At 35.4% G+C, this 26,242-nt stretch overlaps 1 protein-coding gene across 1 annotated transcript in view; it reads right to left on the bottom strand.

Moving 5' to 3' along the window:
* Positions 1-26,242, bottom strand: part of pde4d (phosphodiesterase 4D, cAMP-specific) — a 439,211-nt gene that overhangs the window by 379,992 nt on the left and 32,977 nt on the right. Inside the window, exon 2 of the mRNA XM_088912390.1 lies at positions 5,201-5,430. Within this exon, the coding sequence (XP_088768516.1) occupies positions 5,201-5,430 (230 nt within the window). The remainder of the gene's footprint in view (positions 1-5,200; positions 5,431-26,242) is intronic.

Raw genomic sequence — 26,242 nt, 5'->3', positions numbered from 1 at the left:
TGAATTAAAGAGGTAAATTCAATCAGCTTTTCTATAAATCCTGCAAATGAATATACAGGTACACTGTATGTACAGTACACATTACCTTCTATTTATCAGATCAGAAGCCCTATACAAATCCTTCCGGTGTTCCCATTTTTGTTTCTTACATTTAGAGAAAGTTGTTTACTACACCAAGCACATACAGTTTTTTGCCCTAGTGTACTGTATGTTAAAAAAATAAATGGTCGGGTTTTTTTTCTAGACACACTGTTATTTGCATTTTTTTCTCAATTGTAACAAAAATGGATGAAAACACAAAAGGAAGAATCTCTCAATAAAATAACTTTTTGCAGAGGCTCCTGAGTTTTTCAACCGGTAAAAAACACCACTTTCATTTTCAGGTTTAGCCAAGGATCTCGCAGCTACCAGCAATAGAGCGGCATCTATGACCTCTGCCTGAAATTGATATTGAACATCCTGTGCACCATCGCAGGAGTATAAAAAGTCACAAGATGATGGTTTCAATGTGTGGGGGTTGAGGTGTCTGTTTGTACCCCATTCTGCATCTGTGGGTACAGAGGTCATTGCTCTTTAAAAGGTTGTACGAAAAAGGGAAGTTTAGACCTTCATCTTCTAGCCCGGTGAAAAATAAAGTCAAAGCATTTAAAGGTGGATAAAAAAAGTAAAGCTTTACAGGTACAAATTCTGATTTATATGCAGAATGCTATAAAAATTGTATTGACAATAAAATTGGGATATCTATAATCGAGCCAGAAAGAAATCCATATACAGTAAACACACACCTAAAATAAGCCAGACAGAACAACTAATAGACACTACTGAAGCAATGTCCAAAGGCAAATCTCCAAAATGTTAGTTGGAGTATCTTTGCAGCAGCAAATGAGCATGGAGGTCATCATCAGACTGGCTCACTTAGAGGGCCGGTGGGCTGGGTTATGTGACATAACAGCAAATGTCATCATAGTTAATAAAGGGACACTGAGGCCTTCATCTGAAAATATTTTTCCCATTCCTTTTTTGTAATAAAACCCTTGTAATAACTCCCATATTCTGCAACTCCAGTGGTCTTCCTCACCCACTCAAATTGATTTAGACTGGCTGAAATAGGACTATGAAATCAAGATGAACTAATACATCACAACCTAAATCTGTTAAACAGCATCAGTTATCTAAAATTGCATAAATTATGTAATTGTACATAATTAAATGAATCAAAGTTAAGCTATGTTAAAAAAAATTAACACATATTTTGGTGTTGTATAGAGTACTACTATAGTAAAGAGTAGCTTTTTTAATTTAAATGTCCCCATTTAAAAATAACTGACAATTGGAAGCTCTTTTTTTTCAATTTTCATACATAAATTAAAAAGAATGCTTCCTGAAAACCAAAAGATATTCACTCCTGGCCCTGAACGGTTATTGTGTCTTCCAGTTTTTGTTTTTGGACCCTGGACTCTTAATGACTTGACTTTGGATTGTTAATAACTTAATTTGCTTCAAATATTCACATAATTGGTCTGAATTACCTCTGCTTCTGGGATTTTACTCATTATAGATTATAAATTACCTATAAAACATAACATAGAAGTGTATCAGCACTGAATAATAAACATGGTGTGAGGCATATCAGCACAAGTGAAGTTTCTTGCAAGGTCACACCAATCACCTACACATTAGAAGTTAGCTAATTTGCTTTTAGATTTGTTGTGTTAGCTTTTATAAGTAAGGTGAACTAAATTATTTTTATTTCAATAACAAAACTACAGTATGCATGTGAAATAAAATGTGGCTGGTAATTAAAATATTTGATGGATGTCAGATTCTATATTGTTCCGATATTACACAGACAAGATATAGTCTTTAAAGTGTTGAAACTGTAAGTGTAATGTGTCACTGCTGGTGATAGGAAAGGAACAGGGGCAAAGCCTGAAGCTCTATGACAGAGCTCCCGGGTACTGCACAGCTTATGTAGTCTTGAACCACCTGAGATGAGCATGGCAATAGTGTAAATACTACGTAGCTTGCCTGCTATTCCTCATTCACAGTGATGAGTATAACTGTAAGTTGTTACATGGTTTTGTAGCTATTTTCTGTACCAATTCAGAGCAGATGTTAGGCTATGTCTACTCTTGTTTTATGGGTAAATAGTTTATATGTGGGCTTCTGCAGAGAAATATAAAAAGGAACATGCATTTTTGTTGTTTCTGCGTGTTAAAGTTTTTCATATGTACAGTATATATATATAGCCTACACCCAACAGTGTATTGGAAAAACTAAAAGATGATAAGTTGACCCATCTGTGGAACATTTAAAAAAAATGTGGAATAATACCACAGATTTTCTAAGTGCCCAGCACTTCCATATCAATAATCATACTGTTGAAGATATCACCATCTGTGGAGTGAGTCAGTCAAATGCTTCCTGCATACAAAAAGATTGAGTGCTGATCTTCAATACAGTCAGTTTAGAACCACTTGCAATGAAAATTATATTCTAAACATATTCACTTTACACATGCAGCTGAAGGACAATTTTAAATCTTTTAAGCCTTAAAGATACATCAAATTTCTTTTCTTTTTAGCCTTTTTCATTCTACTAAGGTTCATCTGCATGCATGCACTGATCTAATTAAAAATACTCAGTATACAGTATGTCATACATAACCATAGTCTTTTTCTCTAAACATACATTTTTGATTTACATGACGATGGCAAGTTGGAAATCTCACACATACTCACAGGGCAGATTAAGCATCATAGCTTGAGTTGGGCTTATATTATTACTTGATGTATACAGATGCTTGTCAGAATTTGGAGTTTATTATTACATATTAGTTGTCAAATTATACTTTGATCTGAATGATCATATTGCCAACTACATTTATATACAAGAAAGAAAATAAATACAAAATGTATATTTATGTTTTGGGTTTGCTTTGGGTTTATTAAGTAAGATAGGATAGCATGTTCCACCCTTTCACAACCTTATAAATAAAGAAGAGCCTCCTGTTCTCTGATTTAAATGCACTTCCACATACAGTAGTTTCTACTTATGACCTCTGGATTAATCTGTCTTCACTGTTCACACTAAAAAAGTAAGTCTGCTGCTATGACTTTGTGTATGCCTTTGAGGATTTTGAATATTTGTGTCAGATTCCCTTGTAGTCTTCTCTTCAGCCCAGAGGTTCAGGTCTTTTAGTCTGTCAGCGTGTAGGACATTTTCTTGAGCCCCATAATACATCTAACTACTTTTCACGGGACTGTTTCCAGAAAAGCAATACGGTATCTTGTTTGCAACGTTCTGACCAAAATTGTACACATTATTCTAAATGAAATCTTACTTGTACATTGTACAATTTTAACGTTTTATCCATCCATCCATTTTCTAACTGCTTTGTCCAGTACAGGGTCTCAGGGGAACCAAAGCAATCAATGGCGGTAATCAGGATGCCAGTCCATTGCAGTGCACACACTCACACGAGGGTCAACTTCCCCAGAAGCCAGTAAAGGTACCAATATGTCTTTGAACTATGGGAGGACACTGACACCAGAGCAACCACAAACAGAAGGAGAACATAAAGTACAAACCTTGGGAGCTGAATCCAGGACCACAGTGCTACACCAATGCTAAACAATGCCCCATCATGCCAACCTACACTTTTATCATACATGTGCTTACATTTTGTTTGCTTTGTTGTTGCTTTCCTTCATTACCCAAAAGATATACACAATAAACATCTATTTTCATTACGATTTCTGATTTTGTAATTATAGTTGATGTTTTTGCTACCTGTATTTAATAATCTGTCTATATTAATCAGCCAACTCTTTGACTCCAGACTTGAGTTTTACAGTACCTAGATCTTTTTGAATTTCATTAGCTACATGTATTTCTTTGCTAATCTTCCTATTTTGGAATCATCTGCAAATTTGACTGGTTTACTAACCATACCATAATCTAGATCACTAACATAAATTAAGAAGATCAGTGGTCCTTGTACAGATCCTCGATGTAGTCCACTAATTTCATTACCCAAGTCTGAGTATTCAGTTCTTATCTGTATTTCCAAACACCTATTGTCAGCCAATTGAGAATTAATTTTCAAAACAAACGTGATCCAAAAAACTAAATACAGTTCATCATATGGTATGCTCTGTGTGTCCCCCCATAGGGTAATAAGACACAAATCTTAATTAGCTTTGTTCTGTCAACAAAACACAGATTTACTGACACATTGTCCATATAAGAGTGCTAAGATGTAGAACGTTCTTTAATCTGTTCTTCGAAATGTTTAAAAAAATATAAAATTAAAAAATACAGTTGATGGTATTGTACTGCACCTAATAGCTAAGACACAAAACAACATGCATTTTACATGACTATTACTCTTTCATGCATTTCAGTTCAAGAGGTGCCTGTTGTTCAGCCAGTTTAAGTAAAGAATAGTAGACCCTGTAATAATACAGTACCACTTTTCTAAACACATTTCCAATCCTAGCTGTAGAAAAAGAGTACAACAGCACATACATCAACTTTTAAGACTTAGCTTTTCAGTTTTGGATAACTGTTTGCTATTTAATCATTCAAATGCACATGATTATGTCTTGACTAGTCAGTAATTTAGTCCACAAACGTATTCATGGTTTCTTAAGGACAGCACTTATTGCCATGTATGTAAAAAATAACCATAAGCAAACACTGTGGCTTGAGAGTATTGCTGAGCCATCTAATTTTTCTCAGGGGTATTATTCTGTATATGTTAGTAAAAACAAAAAAAATGAAGCAAATTAAGCAAACCTGACATTCAACTCAAAGATGTGAATGGGCAATTCCCCATTGATGGGTGCTCAACTCAACAACCTTGAGTAGATAAAAGATGAAAAAATACTTTTAAATTTTGCGCTCAGTTTTTACGGCTTATTCTCGAATGGACACACATCTGCTTGAGGACACACATCTTACTACTTACAGTATCTGTGGTTAATTGCAGGACTATTAAAAGCAAATGTTGCTAAACACATTGTTTAAAGCACATCTGTGCTCTCTCAATGAATTACAGCTAAGATATGCTTGGTTTTTTAGACACTTGTCTGGTACATCATACACTTTATATGACACACATACTGTACAATAACAACAGAAAAAAAAATACTGGTGGCAATTGGAAAGAAAAAAAAATGTTAGTTGCTGATCTTACCTGCTGATGTCTGCAGATGTTATAGCAATCAGCGGAGGTGTTCGTAGAGGCAGGGTAGTTGGTCTTTGTATGTGCTCTGATTCAGGCTTCCTGTCCCACTCGTACTGTTCAGCCTGCCTGAAGGCCAATGGGGGCAGCTGCACATTCCGGGAAGAGAGTCTTCGTACCATGTAAGGCTCCATTCCAGGTACTGGACCCTGCTCTGGAGACACAGGTGAGTCATCTGAATCCTAGAAAAAAAAGAGATTGTTCTTTGAGAGCAGACATTTAATGGTGGTGATGATACCTAATATTGTACAGTATTTGCCACAGTACTCATGGCTCTTCAGTGAATGGTCTCATGCTTTGCCCTCAAAAGGAAGCTGAGTGTTAAATCTAGGATGAAGGGTGAGGGAGGGAAAATCACTCAATCTGTGCCATATTATTGTCATGAAGACATTGTTCTTGTTGTAAATATTTAATAATGATGCTTAGTTCAGGTGACATGGTGACACAGTAGTTAGCATTGCTGCCGCCGAGCTCTGGGACTCTGGATTCAATTCTTGGGGTGCTATCTCCATGGAGATTGCATGTTCTATCTGTGTTTGTAGGGGTTTCCCCTTGGTGTTCCAGATTTCTCATACAGTCTAAAGACAAGCTGGTAGGTTAATTGGCTTCTGGGAAAATTGGCCCTGCTGTGAACATGTGTGTTTGTACTGTATCTGTGTGTGCCCTGTAATGAACTGGTGTATTCTTGTATTTTGCCTTGCTCCCCTTTTCTTGCTGGGATAGGCTTTGGCAACCTTGCTATCCTGTGCTGGACGAAGCAGCTAGAAAATGAAAGAATGGATGGATACCCAGCCAGAGGTAAAGCTGACTGAGAATGGATGAATAAAATGGAAATGCCTTAATAAATTGGTTGCAGATGTATCTAGTCACATAACACTTATATAACTAATAGAATCATTAAAGAATAAATGATTGAATCATTTAATCAATAAACCCATAATGCTTTAATTTTCAAATTTACTGAATAAAATAAAAAATAACAATGATCACAACTTTGAAACAATGTTACTTTAAAGTAATTGTCATTAACATCTTCTCAGTAGAGGTTTAAACAATCAAAACTAATTGATCCTGTAATACAATGCAACGTGTCCTTGTTTGTTAACTAAATTGCTGGTGGAAGCAAGAAAGAAACATTTCCACACCCACTGACCTATTTAAAATAAATGATGTTGTTTTGAGGGGATGGTACATTAAGAGAATAGCTTAAATTAAACACATTCTACTTTTTATGTATAATTGTTGAGAAATGCCCAAATCCTAAGCCTTCTACCAAAAGCAAACACCCCATAGCAAAATCACTTAAAATCAAATTATAACCAACTATAACTCAATCACTCTATTTCAGTTGACAATGCTAAAGGCTCCAGTGAATAAATCGGAAACACATTGTTTTAGTGCATACAGGAATCACTACAGTATGTAGATAAAAGGCTGTTTAGAATTTGAGACCAAAGTGACTGGTCCTGATAATTGCTTTGTTCCCAGTGGTAAATTAGTAACTGAACACAAAATGCGACTGACAATATGCTATCCTGTTTCTGTTTCTATGAAACTGAGATTAATCTCTTTTATAATTGTGCCTATTTTCTTACAGGCCAAGTCAGTCACTTCATCTGCTTTGTTCATAACCCAGATAAAAAAGGCCAGGATCATTTATATAGTAGATCTCTCTACACGTGTGTCTATTATTATACAGTAGGAGACAAAAGACATAAAGTATACAGTACAGTGCTTGGTTCAGTGTATGTAAGAAAGAAACAAACACCCTCCACAATGGCATGTTGAAGACAAAATACATATGTGATTATTATTTTATTAGTTGTAAACTAGATGTTACGAAAATATGCTAGTTTTTGAAGCTTAGTAAGAGGTGAGAATACTTTGTGACCAGACACATGATTGAAGTCTCAAAAGCATCAACCGACACAAATATCTCGGTTTGTCTCGGCTTGTGGGAAATCTGTCCAATGATGCCATAAAGCTTGCAACAACTATTCTGTGGTTGGAGTATTGCTGTCGAGCACAACAATCAAACGTGTCCCACAAGTGTTCAAAAATAGGTTTGTGAAGGCCCCTCTTTCAGGGTCAGTTTTCCTAATAGCCAGTTACCCTACCAGTACGTCTTGTATGTTCGTAGGTTGTACGAACACAGGGAGAACATACAGTACAAACACCACACAGATAGCACCCCAGGTCCGGAATTGAAAACAGGTTCCCAGCACTGTAAGTCAGCAATTCTAACCACAATTTTAAACAAAGAACACCGTCCCATCCTTGTCTTATACAGTATCTTATATTTTTCTTTATTAAACTAATTCCTAGTTAATCAACTTGTTAGAGTTCTCTGAACAACCAACAGTAATGGATACACATAGAATATACGACATGGAGTATCCAGATTTTCAGAATGGTTTTGATAAAGTACCACATCAAATATTAATTCACAAATTACAGGCAGTTGGCATTTGGGTAAATATTTGTGTTTTGTCTGATAATTGGATAATAAATACAGAGAGTACAGATAAGTCGGAAATACTGAAATTGGGTTTGGGGTTCTATTCTAGGACCACTGCTCTCCCTAATTTATATCAATGATCTAGATTCTGGTATAGCTACTGTAGTTAACTAGTCAAGTTTGCAGATGATTTCAAAATAGGAGAATAGACAAACAGTGTAGAGGAAGCAAATTCAATTTAAAAAAGATATTTTGATATAATTCAAGACCAGGCAAACACTTGACAGATGACTTTTTATCTGTACTGCAGATAAAGCAGGGTTTTAAATGCAGATAATAAAAACATAAATTCTAACAGAAAATAGGGAATGGGGAAATGGGAAATGCGAATGGAAATGATGAATTAGGCGTTTACGCATAATTTAAATCTTCTAGACAAAATAAGGAAGCAATAAAAAGGACAAAACCTCAGGATATAAAATCAAAAGAGTAGAATCTAAATCAATGGATGTTATACTATAGTTCTCTATTTTGGTCACAAAATTATAAAGGATATTGTTGCTGCTGGTGCTCTGGAATCAGTCCAGAGAAAAGCAACCAGATACATCCCAGGACTTGAGAGGAGACGGCAGGAGCTGAACATTTGTAGTCCGGAACAGAGAAGAGTACAAGGGGACCTATTTGAAAACCTCAAATCCATCAACAGAATCAATCCAGCAGGCTTGATGATTCAAGTTACAGTAAACACTAACCAGTGGACACAAATGCAACCTGCTGTATATTTACGCAATTTTAAACCAAGAACAGGGAGTATTTTTTTTACCTAAATACAGTACCTGAAATAATGAAATAAGCTACTGTATATCACCATGTTGTGAAAGCCAGTAAATGGACTTCTTCAAGAAATTGGATGAGATGAGATCCTGGGGTCAATTACAGTAGCGTACTAACCACCAAATAAGCTAAATGGGCCAGATGGCCTCCTCTTGTTTTAACCATTCTTACGTATCTTTATTTTTGGTATATTGTTCTGTAATGTGATCCTATATTAATTTCAGATGTATTGTGATCTCTCTAACTCCTAAAACAGCTTATATTTTTTCCAAGACCGAGCTGCAGAGAAGGGCAGTAATAATTGTGCATTAAATAAAAACTCCAAATGAGACAAGATGCTCTGAGGCCTTTACCGATATGGACAAAGTTTACCCGTAAATTCTTCCTGACATTTAGCCTCAAATGAAGCTTTTCAAAACCAGTTGTGATGGAATACAATATCTTTTATGTATGCAACAACAATGATCAATCACAGAAACCTCTGAAAAGAAAGATGGCAGAAAGCATACTGTTAGTGTCAAGGTGAAGGATTTCGTCAGGATTTATTTTATTAACTTGCACTAAAATTAACCATAGACTCCAGGGTGTAGTTCACCAAGCTACATAATGAGATTTTGTTTCATTGCTTTCCTTTCATAAAATATTAGAGGAGCTGTAGAACATTTAGAGAAAATCAGGTACAATGTGGAGACAATATTGGATTCATTGTGCTAAAGAAATAGTTTACATTTATCTTGCTAAACTAAGGAAAAATATAAAAATGGACCTTAATTTAAATCATATAAAACCAAAAAGGAACTTCAGGCTAAACGAAGAAATTAATTTAAAGGGAAAATGTCACTGTGCCTAAGATGAGATGAAATATGTAATAATACCGTATGCTATTGCAATGGATTAGTCTGCAGAATTGCATAAAACTTTTATTAAAAGTCAAAGGAAGGTTTATGGAAATATTACCACTGAGGTTACAACTTTCCAAAGATAAACCATTTTCAATTATTCATACAAATATTATTTCACTTTTAAAACTGCATGTAAGCCTTTATTTTAAAGATGAATATTCAAAAACAATACACCAATTCAGACTATATTGATCATTAAGTTAGTATACAATACAGTATATATATTTTAGATAATATTGATTAATAATAATAAAAAATTATCCTGTGAACCTGTCACATGCCTGACATTAATCAATTCAAAATATTACCTGATTTGACACAATGTATTAATCTTAAGAAAGTAAATCGAAACATTCTGGACTTTCTGTCCAATTTTCGTTCAGAAACACCAGTTTTCTTCTAAATCTCTGTGTAGGTGTTAACTCTCTGGACTCAAGAGGAAAAGATGATTAGATTTTATATCACTGGTTTCACAAGAAGCCTGCACAAGAACAGAAAAAACGCTTTAAAAGCTCTTAATATCTTTATGTTTTTACTGTAAATATTTTATTTTTTTGTTGTTTAGAAGAAAAGTAGTCTGTCGTTAAGAGAAGGGGAAAGATGTGATCCTAGCTGCAGGAAAGGTGATCCTATCCTGCAGCTAGGATCACACCTTCCCCCTTCTCTTAACGACAGACTACTTTTCTTCTTAATTCTCTCTATTCATTGAAGTTTTCATTTCACACCTCTCTACACCTATTCTGACTTCACACCTCTTGATTGACCTCTCTTTCTGTCCCCTGCTCCCGCCTCTTGCTCCTCCTCTCTCCCAGCTTTTGTTCTCCCTCTACATTATCTTTGCTTACTGCCTTGTCTTTCTCATATACAGTATGACATATACTGTATACAGACCATTATCAATTAAAAAACATATTCCAAAAATGAATTAGATTCTAGCAAGGTGACATTGTTGAAATTGTGTTATCCAGCACATCACTAACTAGTAACTGTAACCCTTGATCCTTAATATTCAATCGTAAAGTATTGATCAAACACACTGAGTTAATAAAGCCATTATTATAGGGCCTGAAGGGATTCAGCTACTGTACTCATACTAATTCAATAGTTATTTACCCAACAATTTAACATTATTCAGTATGATTCAGTCACTTTACTTTTGGAGGAAAAACACAATTGCTTCAACTTCTTGAAAGGACCAAATGTATCAAAGAAGGATGGGGCCCTGTGAATTACAGCACAAGCACAGCCAATTTGATTATACATCCTCAATAAAAACAGCAAGTATTATATACTACTGTTTACTGTATATATTTTTTGGATTACTCTGATTCTAGGTGTTCAACAGCTTGTCTGTTTTGCATTCAATATGACAGGCATACATTTACATTTCATAAAATATTTACAATTGTCCTCCAGAATGACAGACATTTAATATTAGGTCTTAGACTTCAAATAAGGTTTTTAACAAGACAACTACAAGATACTTGTTCTTGCTAAGGAGTAAAAGTAACTGATCTAACTATACTTAATAGCTTTTTCTTATTTTTCAGTACAGATTCCAAAATGTATTACATACTGTAAAGTATACATACTGTAAGAAGTTCATTTCAATTATGAAACTGGACTACAAATGTGCAATCCAAACTACAAAGAATCCCTAACAGATAATGTACTCAGCAAGATCATCATAACAGGATACAGATTTTATTCCAAAAGTTGTTGAAATATTTGTATTTCAGCCCAGTTTTAACAGAATTCAAATCTGGGTGTTGGAAATCTGTTTGCTCTTCCTCAAGTCTTGCTTTGACCGCCACCAAAACAGTCTGTTAGTTGGATTGGCACTTCCTAATATTTGAGCCAGTGAGAGTACTTTGATTCTAATATATTTTGGATGCTTTGATTCTAGTACATACAGGATAATAACAATGAACAGCAGGAACCTGATTTTGTTCTAGCAATAATGCTTCTGAAATGAATATTTCTGGCAGCTGAGTGGTTTGATTTCAAAGCTATTTTTCTTTATTCTTGGAGAAATTAAATCACTGTCTCTGTGCCAGTTTGTAAGTTTGTTGCCAGTATGTCACCCTGTTCATTATGGACTCTTCTTACTCTGAAAAAACCAACCAAGGGGAACAGAGTGAAAAGATGCCAACAATGGCCCCTCTTTCACAAATCATAATTCACTCATTTGGGCAAACCCTAAATAAGAAGGAGAAGAGGCAATTTGAATAGAGAGCTTAATTACTGTACCTCGCCTGGCTAAGTAGAATGACATCCTGACTGTAAGGACAAAGATGGTCAGACTCTTCCCACTAATGAGGGATGAGCCAGGAAGCAGCTGTAAGGGCAAAGATGTGGTACAGTGATATTTATACAGTACGTAGGCTGGCGGAAATGACTAGTGTAGGTTTTGACCTTTCCCCAGACTTTTGTTGAAAACTCAATGAAGAGGGGCTTAGCTAAAAGGTGGAATAATTTCAATTTTTAGATTAAATTTGGCTGACAACTGAACTACAATGTAGAGCAATACAAAGTCTTGAGATATCTGCCTGTATGCTCTGAGGATTTCTTTGTTTTCAGAACCTTGGTATTAATTTACTTTTTCATTTACCTACAGTTACAAAATATCAGGTCTTTGTGAAAGTCAGTTTAAACACTAATTCCTCTGTCCTTAAAAAATTTTAATGAACTGTTTGGTTAAGGCTTTACAATGTGTTTAACATACAGTCCTTTCATTTTTGTTAAGAAAACAATGCCAGTGATGTTGTATGTCTAATGAAATAATGGCTTAGATTTCATCAGTAATTGAACCTAAATTCTAGAGCCATTAACAGACAATGAGCACTGCAATTAATTGTAGAAAATAAATAGGACTACAATTATCAGTCACTGTACGTTATTTTTACTAGCATGCAATTACCAGACTAGGTTTTTGTATAGTTTTCATTGCTAATGCATATTTCACTGACAATTATAACTAAATATATTTCAGTGTATTGGTCATTACCCTCCAACTATGATTTTAGATTAGGTTCCTTTATTGAAATGAGATTACTGCATTAGACAAAGTTTAAGATGAAAAAAATACATGTAACTGTAAAGTTAAATCAGTCATGAAAAGCTTTATATGCTCTTTAGCAATGGTATTTACATTATATATAATGGTATTATTTTACATTTTCTCATTGGCCTTTACCAATCATGGCCTCCTAATAATCCCAATCTATGAATTGGTTTCATTACTCTGTTCTCCTTCCCACTAACGGCTGATGTGTGGTGAGCGTTCTGGCGCACTATGGCTGCCGTCACATCATCCAGGTGGGGCTGCACATTGGTGGTGGTGGAAGGGAGTCCCCATTACCTGTAAAGCACTTTGAGTGGAGTGTCCAGAAAAGCGCTATATAAGTGTAAGCAATTATTATTATTAATTATTATGTTTATTTTATATATCACAGAAGGCTGTATTTTTTCAGCAAGACGTGTAATGAAATATACAGTATTCCCTTGCAATATGTTTCTTTACTTGTTCTGCTGTCTGTGCTAATGTATACTTGAAATACTATTTACTTGAAATTAACTATTCTTACAGTTTTCAAAAACGAATTTCTCACCACTTGCTTAGAATACTCTCTGGCTCTGACACATTGCACGTCTTACAAAATGAGTCATGCTTTACATTTTTAGCTGAAAAGGTTGGAAATTTAAACATGGGATATTACATAAAAGAGTGAGTGATGTGTCATTTCTTTCAATTTATATATGCAAAACAAAGGCTTTTAAGCCTGGCCTTGAGGGAAAAAACACCTGTACTTTATGTGTGGGAAGTACTTAAAGTGAAACAACTGCAGTGCAGCAAGACTTGGTAACATATTTCTGTCACTGCTTTAAAGGCTAACTGGCAAACCTTTCAGTTTTAATTGGTTTTGAACTAGTTCCTACTGAAATCTTCCAATTGGAACCCTGATATTTAAAAGAACTCCAGTTATGTTATGTAGAAATTGTCAGCTTGACCTAGTCAAAATAAATAATATTAAAAGAGCATTTAAAACCAAGAATAGGCAATTTTGTACAAGAAGGGTTTTGGAAGCAATGGACAAACAGCCAAGCCATGTTTTTGAAGCCGAAACCCTGAGCTTTTTCAAGAAATGGCTGCATAAAATATTTGGATCAAGTAGATATTAAAGGGGAACTGCAGTCCCAATATCTATAACAGGTTATTAAATTTCGGCAAAAAAATTAATTGATGTTATAGAAAAAAATTATGAATTTCAAATTAAGCACAAACTTGTGAACTTTGTGAAAGTACTGTAAGTCACCATGTTATCACAAACTTGCAGTCTCATGAACTTTGAGATGATGTGGTCCTTCCTGATCACATATCACCGTAATAACTAATGTAATGACAGGTAATGTAATGCACAGGTACAGTAGGAGCGAATAAGTACAGATTGTACGGCAGACATTTCACCGCAGAAATGCTCCAACATGAGCATGCAGAGTTAACAAGTAAGTAGTAATTGTTGGTAAAACCATCTCAAAATCGAAAGCAATAATAGATTAAAAAAGCCTGCTTGTTTACAATGTCATACAGCTGCAACATTTTAACGGGCGTTTTGTTGCGTTGTTCTGAATCACATGGCACTGCACATACCTGGAAATTTTGTCTATCTTGTGATTTGAATTGAAGGTTTTACAAGTTACTGTGTGCATTTTACTTGTATTGTGGTTAGAAATGCACTCATTAATGCTGATTCTTTGTAACCCAAAATGCAAAACTAGTGTTGCAGCTCCTATTTAGCCATCAAAAAGAAGAGAAGGTCTGATGTCCTCTCTACCTGTTCTTTTGTTATTTAATATATCACATAACTTTAAAAAGTCTCTCAATTTTTTTTTCTGAAACAGAAGGAGCACCAAAAGAAGACAGTAAACAGGTTAAAAGAAAACAGTAATAAAAAATAGAAATTGATGTTTTTAAACTTTTTTTCAACACATGGAAAAAGGACACAGGAGATGTAGACAATGACTGAGCCAAATAAGATTTCGAAAGAGGCAAACTGCACCTATCCAGAAATCAATTTCATAATCTTATGACTTTGTCTCTAAGTTTGGCGACATTGAACAACTTGATTACAATCTGACTGTAGTCTTTAATGGTCTGCCAGTATTTTCCTCAGAAGGGCAGACTTTTTTTCTTCTCCCAGATGTTTACAACAAAGGGCATGAGCCGTTTATTGTGTAACATTATTCATACACTTTATCATGGTGAAGACTACGGCATTTTCCTCAAGGAAATTAAAATTCTAACAAAAAGTGTCTTATCAACTGAAGGTCACAATAGTGAACATCAAACTATATGACTATACCCTACTTCTTTTAGGAGATTGTCATTCCCATGAGTAGACACTGATAAAATGAATGTGGACAACTGTGTATTATGCATATTAAACCTACAGATTGTGCATTTGAAAGTGTACAGTATGTTTGAAGATTTATGCATAGTAAAACAGAAAATAATACATTTAATAATATTTCAATAGACTATTCAATTTATATGTACTATCATCAATAATATAATAATATATACAGTACTGTATATACAGTATTATCAAAATACTGTACATGCTACAGCCAGATGGGAAATACCCAGCTGCATTTTAAGAAACAATAGATCCATCTGTGTGATTCAGGCTTGTTTATTGTACAGGTTGTGAATACACGAGAGGGTGATGCTGCTGAAGAGGTGAGATCTGAAGAAAACACCCAAAGCCTCCCAGGCGAGGGCTGGTGGGAGGCTGTGACGCTGCTTGGGAGGAGCAGACAGAGGCAGTTGGAGCCGTGCTGATAGGTGACTGGAAATTGAAGCGGGACTAAACAACTGCCAGTAATCAGGACGAGACTGGAAATGGAACTCTCCAATTAGTGCAGAGTGTGACTAAGATCAGCTCAATAACCAGGCCCCAAGCAGTGGGCTGCAGGGCTTAAATACTTAAAGGAACAAGTAATAGGTTTATTCCATGCTGAAAAAAAAGAAGAAAGAGAACACAACGTTTCGGCCATGGAGCCTTCTTCAGGTGTGAGAGAGACAGGGCAGTAGGCAAATGTAAAGTAGCGGGAGAACAAAGGTTGGCAGGGAGGAGGAGTGAGAGGCGGGAGCAGGGGACAGAAAGAGAGGCCAATCAAGAGGTGTGAAGTCAGAATGGGTGCAGAGAGGTGTGAAATTAAATTTCCAATGAATGGAGAAAATTTAAAAGAACAGTAGTCTGTCGTTAAGAGAAGGAAGAATATGTGATCCTAGCTGCAGAATAATTTTGGTTTCGGTGGTCTTTCTGATGTATGAGTTCGGAAAACCGTCTTTGAGAACACAGATGGAAAGATTAGAGTGGTCGTGGCCGTCAGAGGTGAAATGAGAAACAATGGGCTTGGAGAGATCTTTAATCTTCACAGCCCTGACGTGTTCTCTGAAGCGGTCTCCGAGTCTCCTTCCTGTTTCTCCAATGTAGATGGCTGGGCATTTACTGCAAGAGATACAGTAAATAAGGTTGCTGGAGGTACAAGATGCTGTCTGGGTGATCAGGAATTGTCCTGAGGGAATTGACAAGTTCGAACACTCTAATCTCTCCGTCTGAGTTCTCAAAGACAGTAAATTTTCTCCATTCATTGGAAGTTTAATTTCACACCTCTCTGCACCCATTCTGACTTCACACCTCTTGATTGGCCTCTCTTTCTGTCCCCTGCTTCCGCCTCTCACTCCTCCTCCCTCCCAACCTTTGTTCTCCCGCTACTTTACCTTTGCCTACTGCCCTGTCTCTCTCACACCTGAAGAAGGCTCCACGGCCGAAACGTTGTGTTCTCTTTCTTCTTTTTTTCAGCATGGAATAAACCTATTACTTATTCCTTTGCAGCCTACGCATGCTGACGCAGCTACCCACCTTAAATACTTAAATACTAAAAAGCGTCAGGCGATTGGAACATCCTGCAGAATTTGGAGCGTGTAGCACCAGGCAGTGTTGAGCTCCTTGTGAAACTATGACCAGTCTCTGAGGAGGCTGAGGGCTGAGAGCTTGAACCCTCCCAGGAGTAACAACAAGTATATAGATTTTTGGATATTAAGTAAATGTTTTGGTGACATTTTGGTGAATTGAACATCCATAACAGACTGCAATACCTTCAAGTGACTTTGTTTCAGAATGATCTAGATCCCCTAAATTCCCTCATTAGTGAGAGTTTGTGGGATGAAGTGAAGTAATCTGTTGAATATCAAGCCTAGTGTCAATTTTAAAAAAAATAATAGGAGGTAATACTGTATGCCCTGCTTTTCGAGATAACAACTTTCATGATATTGCTGTGATGTTTCCACAGCTAGTGATTTATAATCTGGCAAGAATTTATAGGAAAACAGAGGCTGTCAATGGTAAGCCATCATCAGGGAACCCATGAATCATGACATCTTGCCAAGATTGATGAGGAAGGATAAGACTGATGATCTGGGAAGGAGTGTTTAGCTACTACAGAGCTGCACTTGTATTGATTAATGGCAATTTGACTATAATAACAGGAACAAAGCAGGGCTCATGCTGCTCATGTAACTTGGTAAGAATGTGATATGGGGTGGTAAGTGGCATCTAAGGCCAGTGAAATGGCACATGAGGGACAAAAATATCTCAAGACAACATCTGCAACATTTTAAACATTGTTGTAGATGTAGAGTTATTAACTTACATTTTCCTTAAATACTGTATGTAGGATGCATTAAACCAAAATGTAAGTTCAGGCTTAAATAGTTTAGAAAATGCTTGTCTTGGGATGAAAAAGTTAGAAGAAATTTGTTCAGTCTGTACAGGATTAATGATGATTTGGGGCCAATAAGCAGGTGAGCTTGCAACAGCTCATTGTGAAACCTTGTGAAGTTTCTGTAATGACTGATAATGACTTGGAGAGGGCAGTGGTCTCAGAGCTAGAGGGAGAATCCACTCTGAGTAAACAGCAAGCAGACAGACAAGTGAAATTGAAAACACTGCACTGAGAGTGGTGACACAGGAAAGCTCAGTCTGTAGCAAATGGCAAATTCACGGGTCAAAGTCAAAATTTTGATCTAAGTACGAAGCTGGGTGGTAACAAGCCTTGGAGAATCCTGGAGAAAATTTGAAAACACAAACAAGGGTCAGAGCACAGTGAAGCAAGCAAGGAATAAAGATGAGTGAAGTAACGTAGCAACGTGCAGCATGAGAATGAGTTTGACTCCTGGGAAGCAGAGCCAATGACTGACTGTAATATAGAGTGCATGCAGGACTAAAACACCTGGAGTAAAAAAGTACTGAATTATTAGGAACAGGGGATTACTTATAATAACCCATAACGAGTTCATATTGCACCGGTGGATGATTCAGGCTTCATGGAAACGAACCTGCTTGCCATACAGACTTGGGAGTGGGGAATGACTTTAAAAACTGAACCAGAACAGATATTTTTATAAGTCCAAAATAGTACAACACTGATGAAAGACATCCCAACAAAAAATAATATTTCAGTAGTTTGGTAAAATTCTAATAATGATGAAATGAACCAACAAACATAAAAGGAGAGCATACTGAATTATTTGGCATTAATTGACCTGAGGAAATGACAGTGCTGGCTGAAGATGAGTGTTGTCACAAGGAATAGACGAGGGAGGCAGCTGCAAGGATGCATTACAGTAGAGGGAGTGGTGATAGAAAAGATGAACAGAGTTGTGCAGAGCCAGCAAGTATTTTTTCTTAGGAGAGTGGAAGTGTGAGATTAGAATTTGACCTCCTCCTGGACTTCACCAGTTGCAACATTTAGATTCAATAGAAATACTAGCAGCACTTTTTGGAGTTCACTTTATTCTTTGCTTTATATAATTAGTTTAGCATTCTGTAACCATTTAATTGTGCAGAAACATCAATCAAATTTCTTGACAGGTTTGGATTCTGACACCTCCCATGAGGGAATAACCTTCTCAGAATCTCCTTTATGTTTTCCAGAGTTTAATGAGTCAGTTTAGAGTCAGCTAAATACTATAGACTTTTTTTTCACAAAATTAGGTATGCAGGGCTTCATTGTTGTGCCCCACCAATGCAGTTGACTAAATGATTTAATTTTAATTTCTGACAACTGCAAGCTCAAGTTTTCCCCAAACATCATTAACATACTGTATAATTTAATTGTCTATATTCAGCTATTTGCATGAATGGGAGCATAGAAATTTGTGACAAAGATAAAATATTTTTACAGTGCATTTCTGTTTTAAAAAGGCTTCAATTGTGTTGTTTGTTTGTTCCCATTCAGCTTGTGTGTTATTTTTACTTGCATTTTCTTTCGTTTGTGTTTGTCTTGTTTTATTGTTTTTCTGTCTGTATGTTCTTTCTTACAAATATAGTTTTATGTTTGTATTGTGTTTTAATCATCGTTATTTTTTCATGATAAAAGCAATTAAAAAAAAGTAGTCAACTTCTAATTTCAGTTGATGGGACATTAAAAATGCTATACAAATTGCCTTGTCCTCAAAAATATTATTTTGACTAGGTCAAGCTTACAATATTCTACATAATCTGGTTACTGATATTTTAAATATCTAGGTTAGTGTTTCACAGTTGTTTCTCGAGACATTGGGAAGTCTTAGGTTGGTTAGAAGTAGGTTGTCAATTATTTGAAGATTTTGAATATTACATAAGGCCCCATCATAGTTTGCTTTTATTAAGATTATAAAGGTTAAATTATTTTAGCTTGTCAATCTAGGACATTCCTTTAATACCAAAAATATGTCTATTTCCTTTTCTTGGCACTTGTTACAGAGCATGAATTATATTTTTTTGTAACATGATGAATGAAATTGTACACCATATTCTAAATGAAGTCTTACTATTGCATTGTACTATGTCAAAATAGCAACCTATATTTAAATTCTAAATTTGTAAATATATATCCTAAAATTGTTTTCCACCTTTTTATTGCTTCCTTACATTGTCTAGATGGTGTAAATATTTAATCAATATAAATTATTCAGTCTTTTTATAAGTAGCTTCTTCAAGGTCCATATTTTCAATTTTGAATCTATAGTTTGTAATTTTGCAACTTGCATGTTCCACACTTATCTAAATTATCATGTCATCTGCAAGGTGTTTGGCCAGTTTTGGTTTTTATTTTAATATTGTTTAATTCCATTTGCTGATTCTATAGCGTTTGCTAACAACACCTTCACCGAGATCATTGATAGAACTTACGAAAAGCAATGGTTGTTGTACAGAACCATGAGGTACTCCACTAATTGCATCATCACCATCAGAACATTCACCCCTTATTCATATTCTGTTTTGTATCCATTATGCAGTTATTAATCCAGAAATGCAAATTTCATTAAATTTAGGCATACTGTACTGTAGTTTTTTTAAAGATTTAATTGAAATATTACTTCATTCTTTGAAAAATCTATTGTATATACACAGTGTACTCACTGGTTTATGTAATCAACATTCAGGTTCATAAATGAAAAAATTACGCCATGCGCAGGTGGAACAGTGAATGTTTAACATGACGGGTGAAAGCATTCGGCTGTCGCCAGAAAATGCTTGGTTTTGAATCACAGTCAATGCTGAGGGCTTAAGTTGTATACTGCTTAGACTTTTATTAATTTTAAAATGTGTAGTATAGTATGTTAAATATTAAATTAATTTATAAAAGGAAGTAGGGTTATTTTACAAAAACAAAATTACTCAGTTGTATATATTAAAAATAGTTTATTCTTATACTGTGGTTTGTTGTGAACGTGATGAGCTTCTTTCAGGTTTACATCCACATTGAAATAATCTATATTTTGTCAAATTTCAGCAACAAGTAATCAGGAAACAATTTAACTTTAAATTTAAACTATGAAAAATATATTCTACACATACTGTGCTGTGTGGCATTAAAGCCATACGGTCTTATACTTAATACAGTATATACTGTACCTAATGTACATGCTGTAGATGGAAATGGTAGCTAAATATAGAAACAAAGTACACAAGTACAACAGTATTCCAATGTCTTCATAAGCATTTTATGCATCAAAGTCTTTAACTCGGTAACTTATGGTGGTTATTTTGAAAAAGTTCTGATGTGCTTGTTCTATTTATATAAAGTTTATACACTTCATAAAAAGCTATAATTTTTTTCCTTTTCTAAGAATATGTTATAAGAACACTTGCTGTTATTATTTTTAAAAAAGTTGTAATACGGAATTAATGCCACTTGATAGGGAATATTAATATGGAATCGTGTAGCTAAAGAAAAATCAGCAGCTAAAAATATCACTTATGGAAATTCTGGAAACATTTTTACATTTGTTTTTTTTACTTTCATTGTCCTTGGTAATGGTAATGGGTAGTGGTAATGTTATGAGATCAAGTTTTTTTTAATTAAACTGAGGGTTTGAAGATTTAGTGAGTTAAATTGTTTCCTGATTACCAGTTCCTGAAATGTGTACCGGTTCGTTAGGTACATTATATGTACTGTATTACCTTACACAGTACTTCTGTTTTTATTTTCTTCTACAAATATTTCAAATATAAGTAATATTACTAATAAATGTAAAAGGCTAGAAAATGCTTGGCTCAATTGTAGTTCTGTAAATCAATGTAAAAATTAAGTTTTTTGTCAGTGAAGTCATTTAGCAAGACTGCCTTGTTGTTTACAGAACAGGTGTTGAATATGACCTATTTAGTCATTCTTGATGAGGCAGGGTGTTTGGCGAGAAGTGAAGTGTGTTTCAAACACAGAAGGCAGCATAAATTGTAAAGGTCAACACCAGAACAGGATGATTTAGGTTCCTGGCTCCAAAAAACAGGTATTGTAATATACTGTAGCTAGTCAGAGTTAGTTAGTCAGAAAACAGCTCCCAGAGCTGCGATCAATTAATCTTATAAATCACAAATCCCAAAATCACAGCAGTACTCAAAGCTAGATCTTTCTGAGAAACAATTCCATAAAAGTTGCAGTAATTATGACAAGGTTACCTTACAAGCATTATGGTGAAAGCCAGGTGAATGACAAAAACGGTGTCAAATCCAAGATTAGGGGATTGCGAGTAGTTTGAAATATACCTCTAATGATCAGCAAGCAGTAAAGAAGGAAAGAAGTCAGGAAAGAAGCAGTGATAATCTGATTGCAGAAAATGAGCAATACACTGTAAATTCATACAGCTAAAACTAGACATAAATACTGTACAAAGATTTAGTGAATGCAAAGAAAAAATGCATTATAAAAATATAAGACAAAAAACTAAACCAGTAAAAGGAGCAGCAGCCATACATGCCAGCACTCCCTCTCGACTGCAAGAAATATAATGCCAGCAGTAACCACACACTGGCATAGTCAAGATACAGGCAAAAGCAAATTTTAAAAAAGCAGGCCTACCCGCATTACAATAAAAACCATTAACAGAACCAAACTTATCCCATACAACCTAAACAGGCAGCAGAGTAAGATCTTTTATTTGGTATCCCAGTGCAACTCAACAGAAGTTCATTTACTGTAGGAAAATCAGCTTTCTTTGGGAGAAAAAAAAGACATTCTCACACTGAGGTCTGTATATACAAAAGAAATCTACCTCACTCTTTGCTCTGTTTCCTCAGTTTTCTATTTAAGGTCTTTAATGAAATCAGATGACCTTAATTAAAAGTTAAAGAAAACCAAGGAAGAGGGGAAAAGACAGGACACTATGAATTTGGCAATTTAACATACAATAATAGGCCTATGGGCCAGTTATCATAGAGTGACAGTCCTGTGAACCACCATGCTAATGAAATTGCCATTTCCTGATTCCTGTGCTTTTCCCTGTTGCACAATTACTTAAAATACAATGCCATATCTACACTGGCAGAACAAAAGTAATGTCCTTGACTGACCTGGTCAAAGTCCTGATTTGAATCTGACAGAAAAGCTGCAACAAAACTTGAAAAATGCTAACAATGACAGAGCTTAAGCCAGTATGCAAGGATGATCTGAAGAAAGGTGAACCGTCCGGGCCGTGACCTTCTACAGCTAATTACTCCTCATTTTCTATTTGTTTAAATCTCAGTGTTATTATATACTAATGATGGATTATTACCAGCCATGTCACCCTGCAACTCACACTGACACTAAGCAGGTGTGGTGAGGTGTTAGTGGGACCAGCAGGGGGTGCTCACCCTGCTGTCTGTGTGGGTCCTAATGCCCCAGTATAGTGATGGGGACACTATACTGTAAAGAGTCTGGTTGATCCATCTACTTGTCCTATATCATTGAGAATAACCAAAACAATCCTAGATACCTGTTCTCTAAAAGCAATTGACACTTAAATAACACTTTTTTAGCAGTTTTTTACACACAGGATTGACAATATAAATTGTTAAATATTTACTACAGCTCCTTCCTGCATGCCTGTTTTTGCTAGTTCTCCTCTTTCCTGTTTCTCTCAATTTGAATCTCAATTAAAAACATGTTTCAAATTTTTCAATATTTCTCTCAATATTGCATATGAATGAGTCCTTAAGTACTAGATTGGTACCAACAGCCTTTAAAATTGCTTCAGTCGTAATATGGCTTCAGTCTTTTGTCAATTGAAGTGAACAAAATTTTAGGTCATTCAGGTTTTTATGTCAGAGATGCAATTAGAGAGTGCAGAAACAGCTACTTCATTGTCAGTTTTAGTATGGACATACAGTACTGTAGATCTGAGAATCATCAGCATAGAAAAGATCATTCAGACCATGCAATTTTAATATCTTACCAAGAGGTAACATGTAAATGCTAGGCCCTGTATTGAGCCCTAAGAAACACCAGACTTAAAAGTCCAATTTCAGAACTAAAACCACCAAGAGAGACAGTGACAGTGATTAGCTAGGTAGGGCTTAAACCATTTAAAACCTTGGTGATAAGAAAATGTAATATTAATTTATAGGATGGGATATAGTAGGGATGTACAGTTGGTGATGAAAGTTGAAGATTGCATATGCTGGAGATTACATACTGTATTTCTGATTCAATGTTTCCTTTGTCTCAAACATCCTTACAGAAGGTTGTCAGTTTTGTTTCAAGCAAACTATTTTTTGCTTTTTACCGAGTTCTGTGTAACTCTTCCAAATGAAGAAAGCTACAGTATGTTAGCTTTAAGTATTTAAAACATAGAATCCCACCAAGAATGGTATGAAATACAAAACCAAAGTGCTATTATTCAAATGCTAACACCAGCATATTTTCAAAAGCATAGTTATCCTTTAAAATGCATGGAAAATTTTTATGAAAATTGTTTTTATTTATTTAATATGGTAAATAGAAACTGCCGTTCTGTTTATTTAGCTTGTCCTTTAATTTTTTTCAAGTCAACATTTAGATTGGATTTAACCAATAATAAACCCCACTAACTTGCATTAACTAATGTGCATCTGTGCTTAATGGGCATTAACATTTTTCATGCTGAAGGCAGTATCCTTAGCTCTTAGGAAGTCACACAATTCTTTCCAGATTCATTAAACACATTGTGCTTTTATTTTTTCTTAAATCCATGCTGATAATATACAGTAATACAAATATGCACACTTTGTTCTTGGAAAAGCTTTGTCCCTTAGTATACATAAGGTATTTTGCAATTCTGTTGGCTCTTCAATAGCATGAAAGTAGAACATGCTATATAATGTATCACAAATTATGTGGGAGGATGAATCATCTTACATTTCCAATCCACTTATCTTAATGAGCTGTTTGAACCTTTCCTGTCAGGGTTTAGGCCATTGTTAATGTAGTTAATGACTTGCTAAAGGTTTCTGACTCTGGGTCACTTAATCTTTTCATTTTGGACTTTAGTACAGCTTTGGATACGGTCTATAATGACATGTTAATGGATTAAAAAATGTTTACTTACTGTGATGTTGTAGCCTCACATGACCTGTAACAAACATTTCCGCAAGCCAGCATAATTACAACTATGGATAAGAGATTGTGCCCTGTAAATGAAGCATCTGGCAATTGGAATATTTTTTTCATTTAAGTGGAATAAATTAATCAAAGAACACCTGTATATATTTGTAAATATATGTGCTTTTGTGTTTGTATGTAGGAATTATTTGGTTTTGATAGCAGGTGGTACAACAGGAAGCCAAAACCATGTCTAAGGTTGAGGGTGTGTCTTAAAGAAGCAGTACCTGGACAGCCACCAGCCTGTTTCTTGAGCATCTGGCACCAGAGTGCCATCTAGTTGTTTGGAGGGCAACTGGTCTCCCCATCCTATTCACCCCAGTGTGAACCCTGTATACTATTCCCAAAAAACAAATACATAGTATATAAATGTATAAATGTATATAAATACTCTTCCTGATTGAGGTTTCAGAAAACTGTTAATGAAGTGGGGCCACAGTACAGTCTTTCTTTTGAACATTTTGTGTCTAAAAAAGGGAAGGGTATAATCAATAAAAAGCTGACTCATCTCCAGGGCTGCAAGAAGCCAAAGCTGATAACTTATTACTTGTCTATCAAGTTTAAATTTATTGTCATATAACATTTATTGTTATATTGTTAGCTTGGAACTTGTTGACTCAGTGTGTGTTTTTGTGTTGGTTCTTAGTATTCATTGTCTTTCTTTCTGGACATTGAAACTTAAGAGAATCCGGTGTGGCCGAATAAAATGTCCTATCCTTTATAAATTACGCTGACTCTTTGTAAGATTTAGAGTGCACTTTAAGGCACCCCTGCTCATGTATAAAGTACAACATGAACTTCCTCCAGGCTTTCAGAAATCAATTGAATTGACCCCAGGTTCCACATAACATATTGTATATAGATATTGCTCTTATGTTGCTCTTTGATTGTGGAACTTGGTACCCAAATCTTTTAGAGACACTGCAGCTGTGAACTTTTTTAAAACTCACTTAAAAATCTCCTTTTAATATAGTTTGAAATGAAGAATTTCATTTGATTTTTTTATTTGGTCCATTTCCTATGTTCTGCTGTAGTTCACTATGAATTTTTAAGACAGCGTACATTGACTATGTGTCATTTCACATATTTGGAAAATTCAGTCCATTTTGTAGCACTGGCAAGCTTTTAGAACAATATAATGGCTCCAAATGAGAGGAGTCAATTTGGCTAATCTAGCCCCCTTTGTAGTTAATTGATTCAAGGATCTCGTCCTGATATTTCTTGAAGAAATCAGGGTATCAGCTTTACCAACAGTGCTAGATACAGTAGCTTTGTTCATACTCCCGCAACCCTTTGGATAAAGGAGGGATAAAGGGAGAGATAAAGTGCCTCTTGTTCTCAGTTTTAATATACCCCCCATCATTTCCACTTAATATTTAATTTATCATAATTTATATTCTGATACTTGCACAGTGTGATGTTTCCCAAGCTACCTGAGAACAAGAGAATTATGATTGTTTGCATTCACAACAGAATATAAATTCTTACCAAATCCATCCATTTTCTAACCTCTTTATCCAACACTGGGTCATGCAAGCAACAAGCGGAGGCTGGATACACTCTGGGCATGGTACCAGTCTATTACAGGGCACATACAGACACAATACAGACATGCACGTGCTCACACCAGGCACAGTGTTCCTAGAAACCATTTAAATTATCAGTACTGTAAATCTTTGGACTGTAAGAGGAAACCAGACCACCTGGAGGAAACCCAAGCAAGCATGGGGAAAACATACAGCACCCACTCCACTAAAATACACTAAAGATGGAGCTGATGAAACTGAGAAGGCAAGATGAGATAGAGGATCTGGTAAATTTTGTTTCACAGAGGTATTCATCCCAAATATA

Source organism: Atractosteus spatula, chromosome 3 (assembly GCF_055471065.1).
Source record: "Atractosteus spatula isolate fAtrSpa1 chromosome 3, fAtrSpa1.hap1, whole genome shotgun sequence".
NCBI classification, from domain to species: domain Eukaryota; kingdom Metazoa; phylum Chordata; class Actinopteri; order Semionotiformes; family Lepisosteidae; genus Atractosteus; species Atractosteus spatula.
Note: the sequence above shows the minus strand (reverse complement) of the source record. Positions and strands in the feature narration are given on the sequence as shown.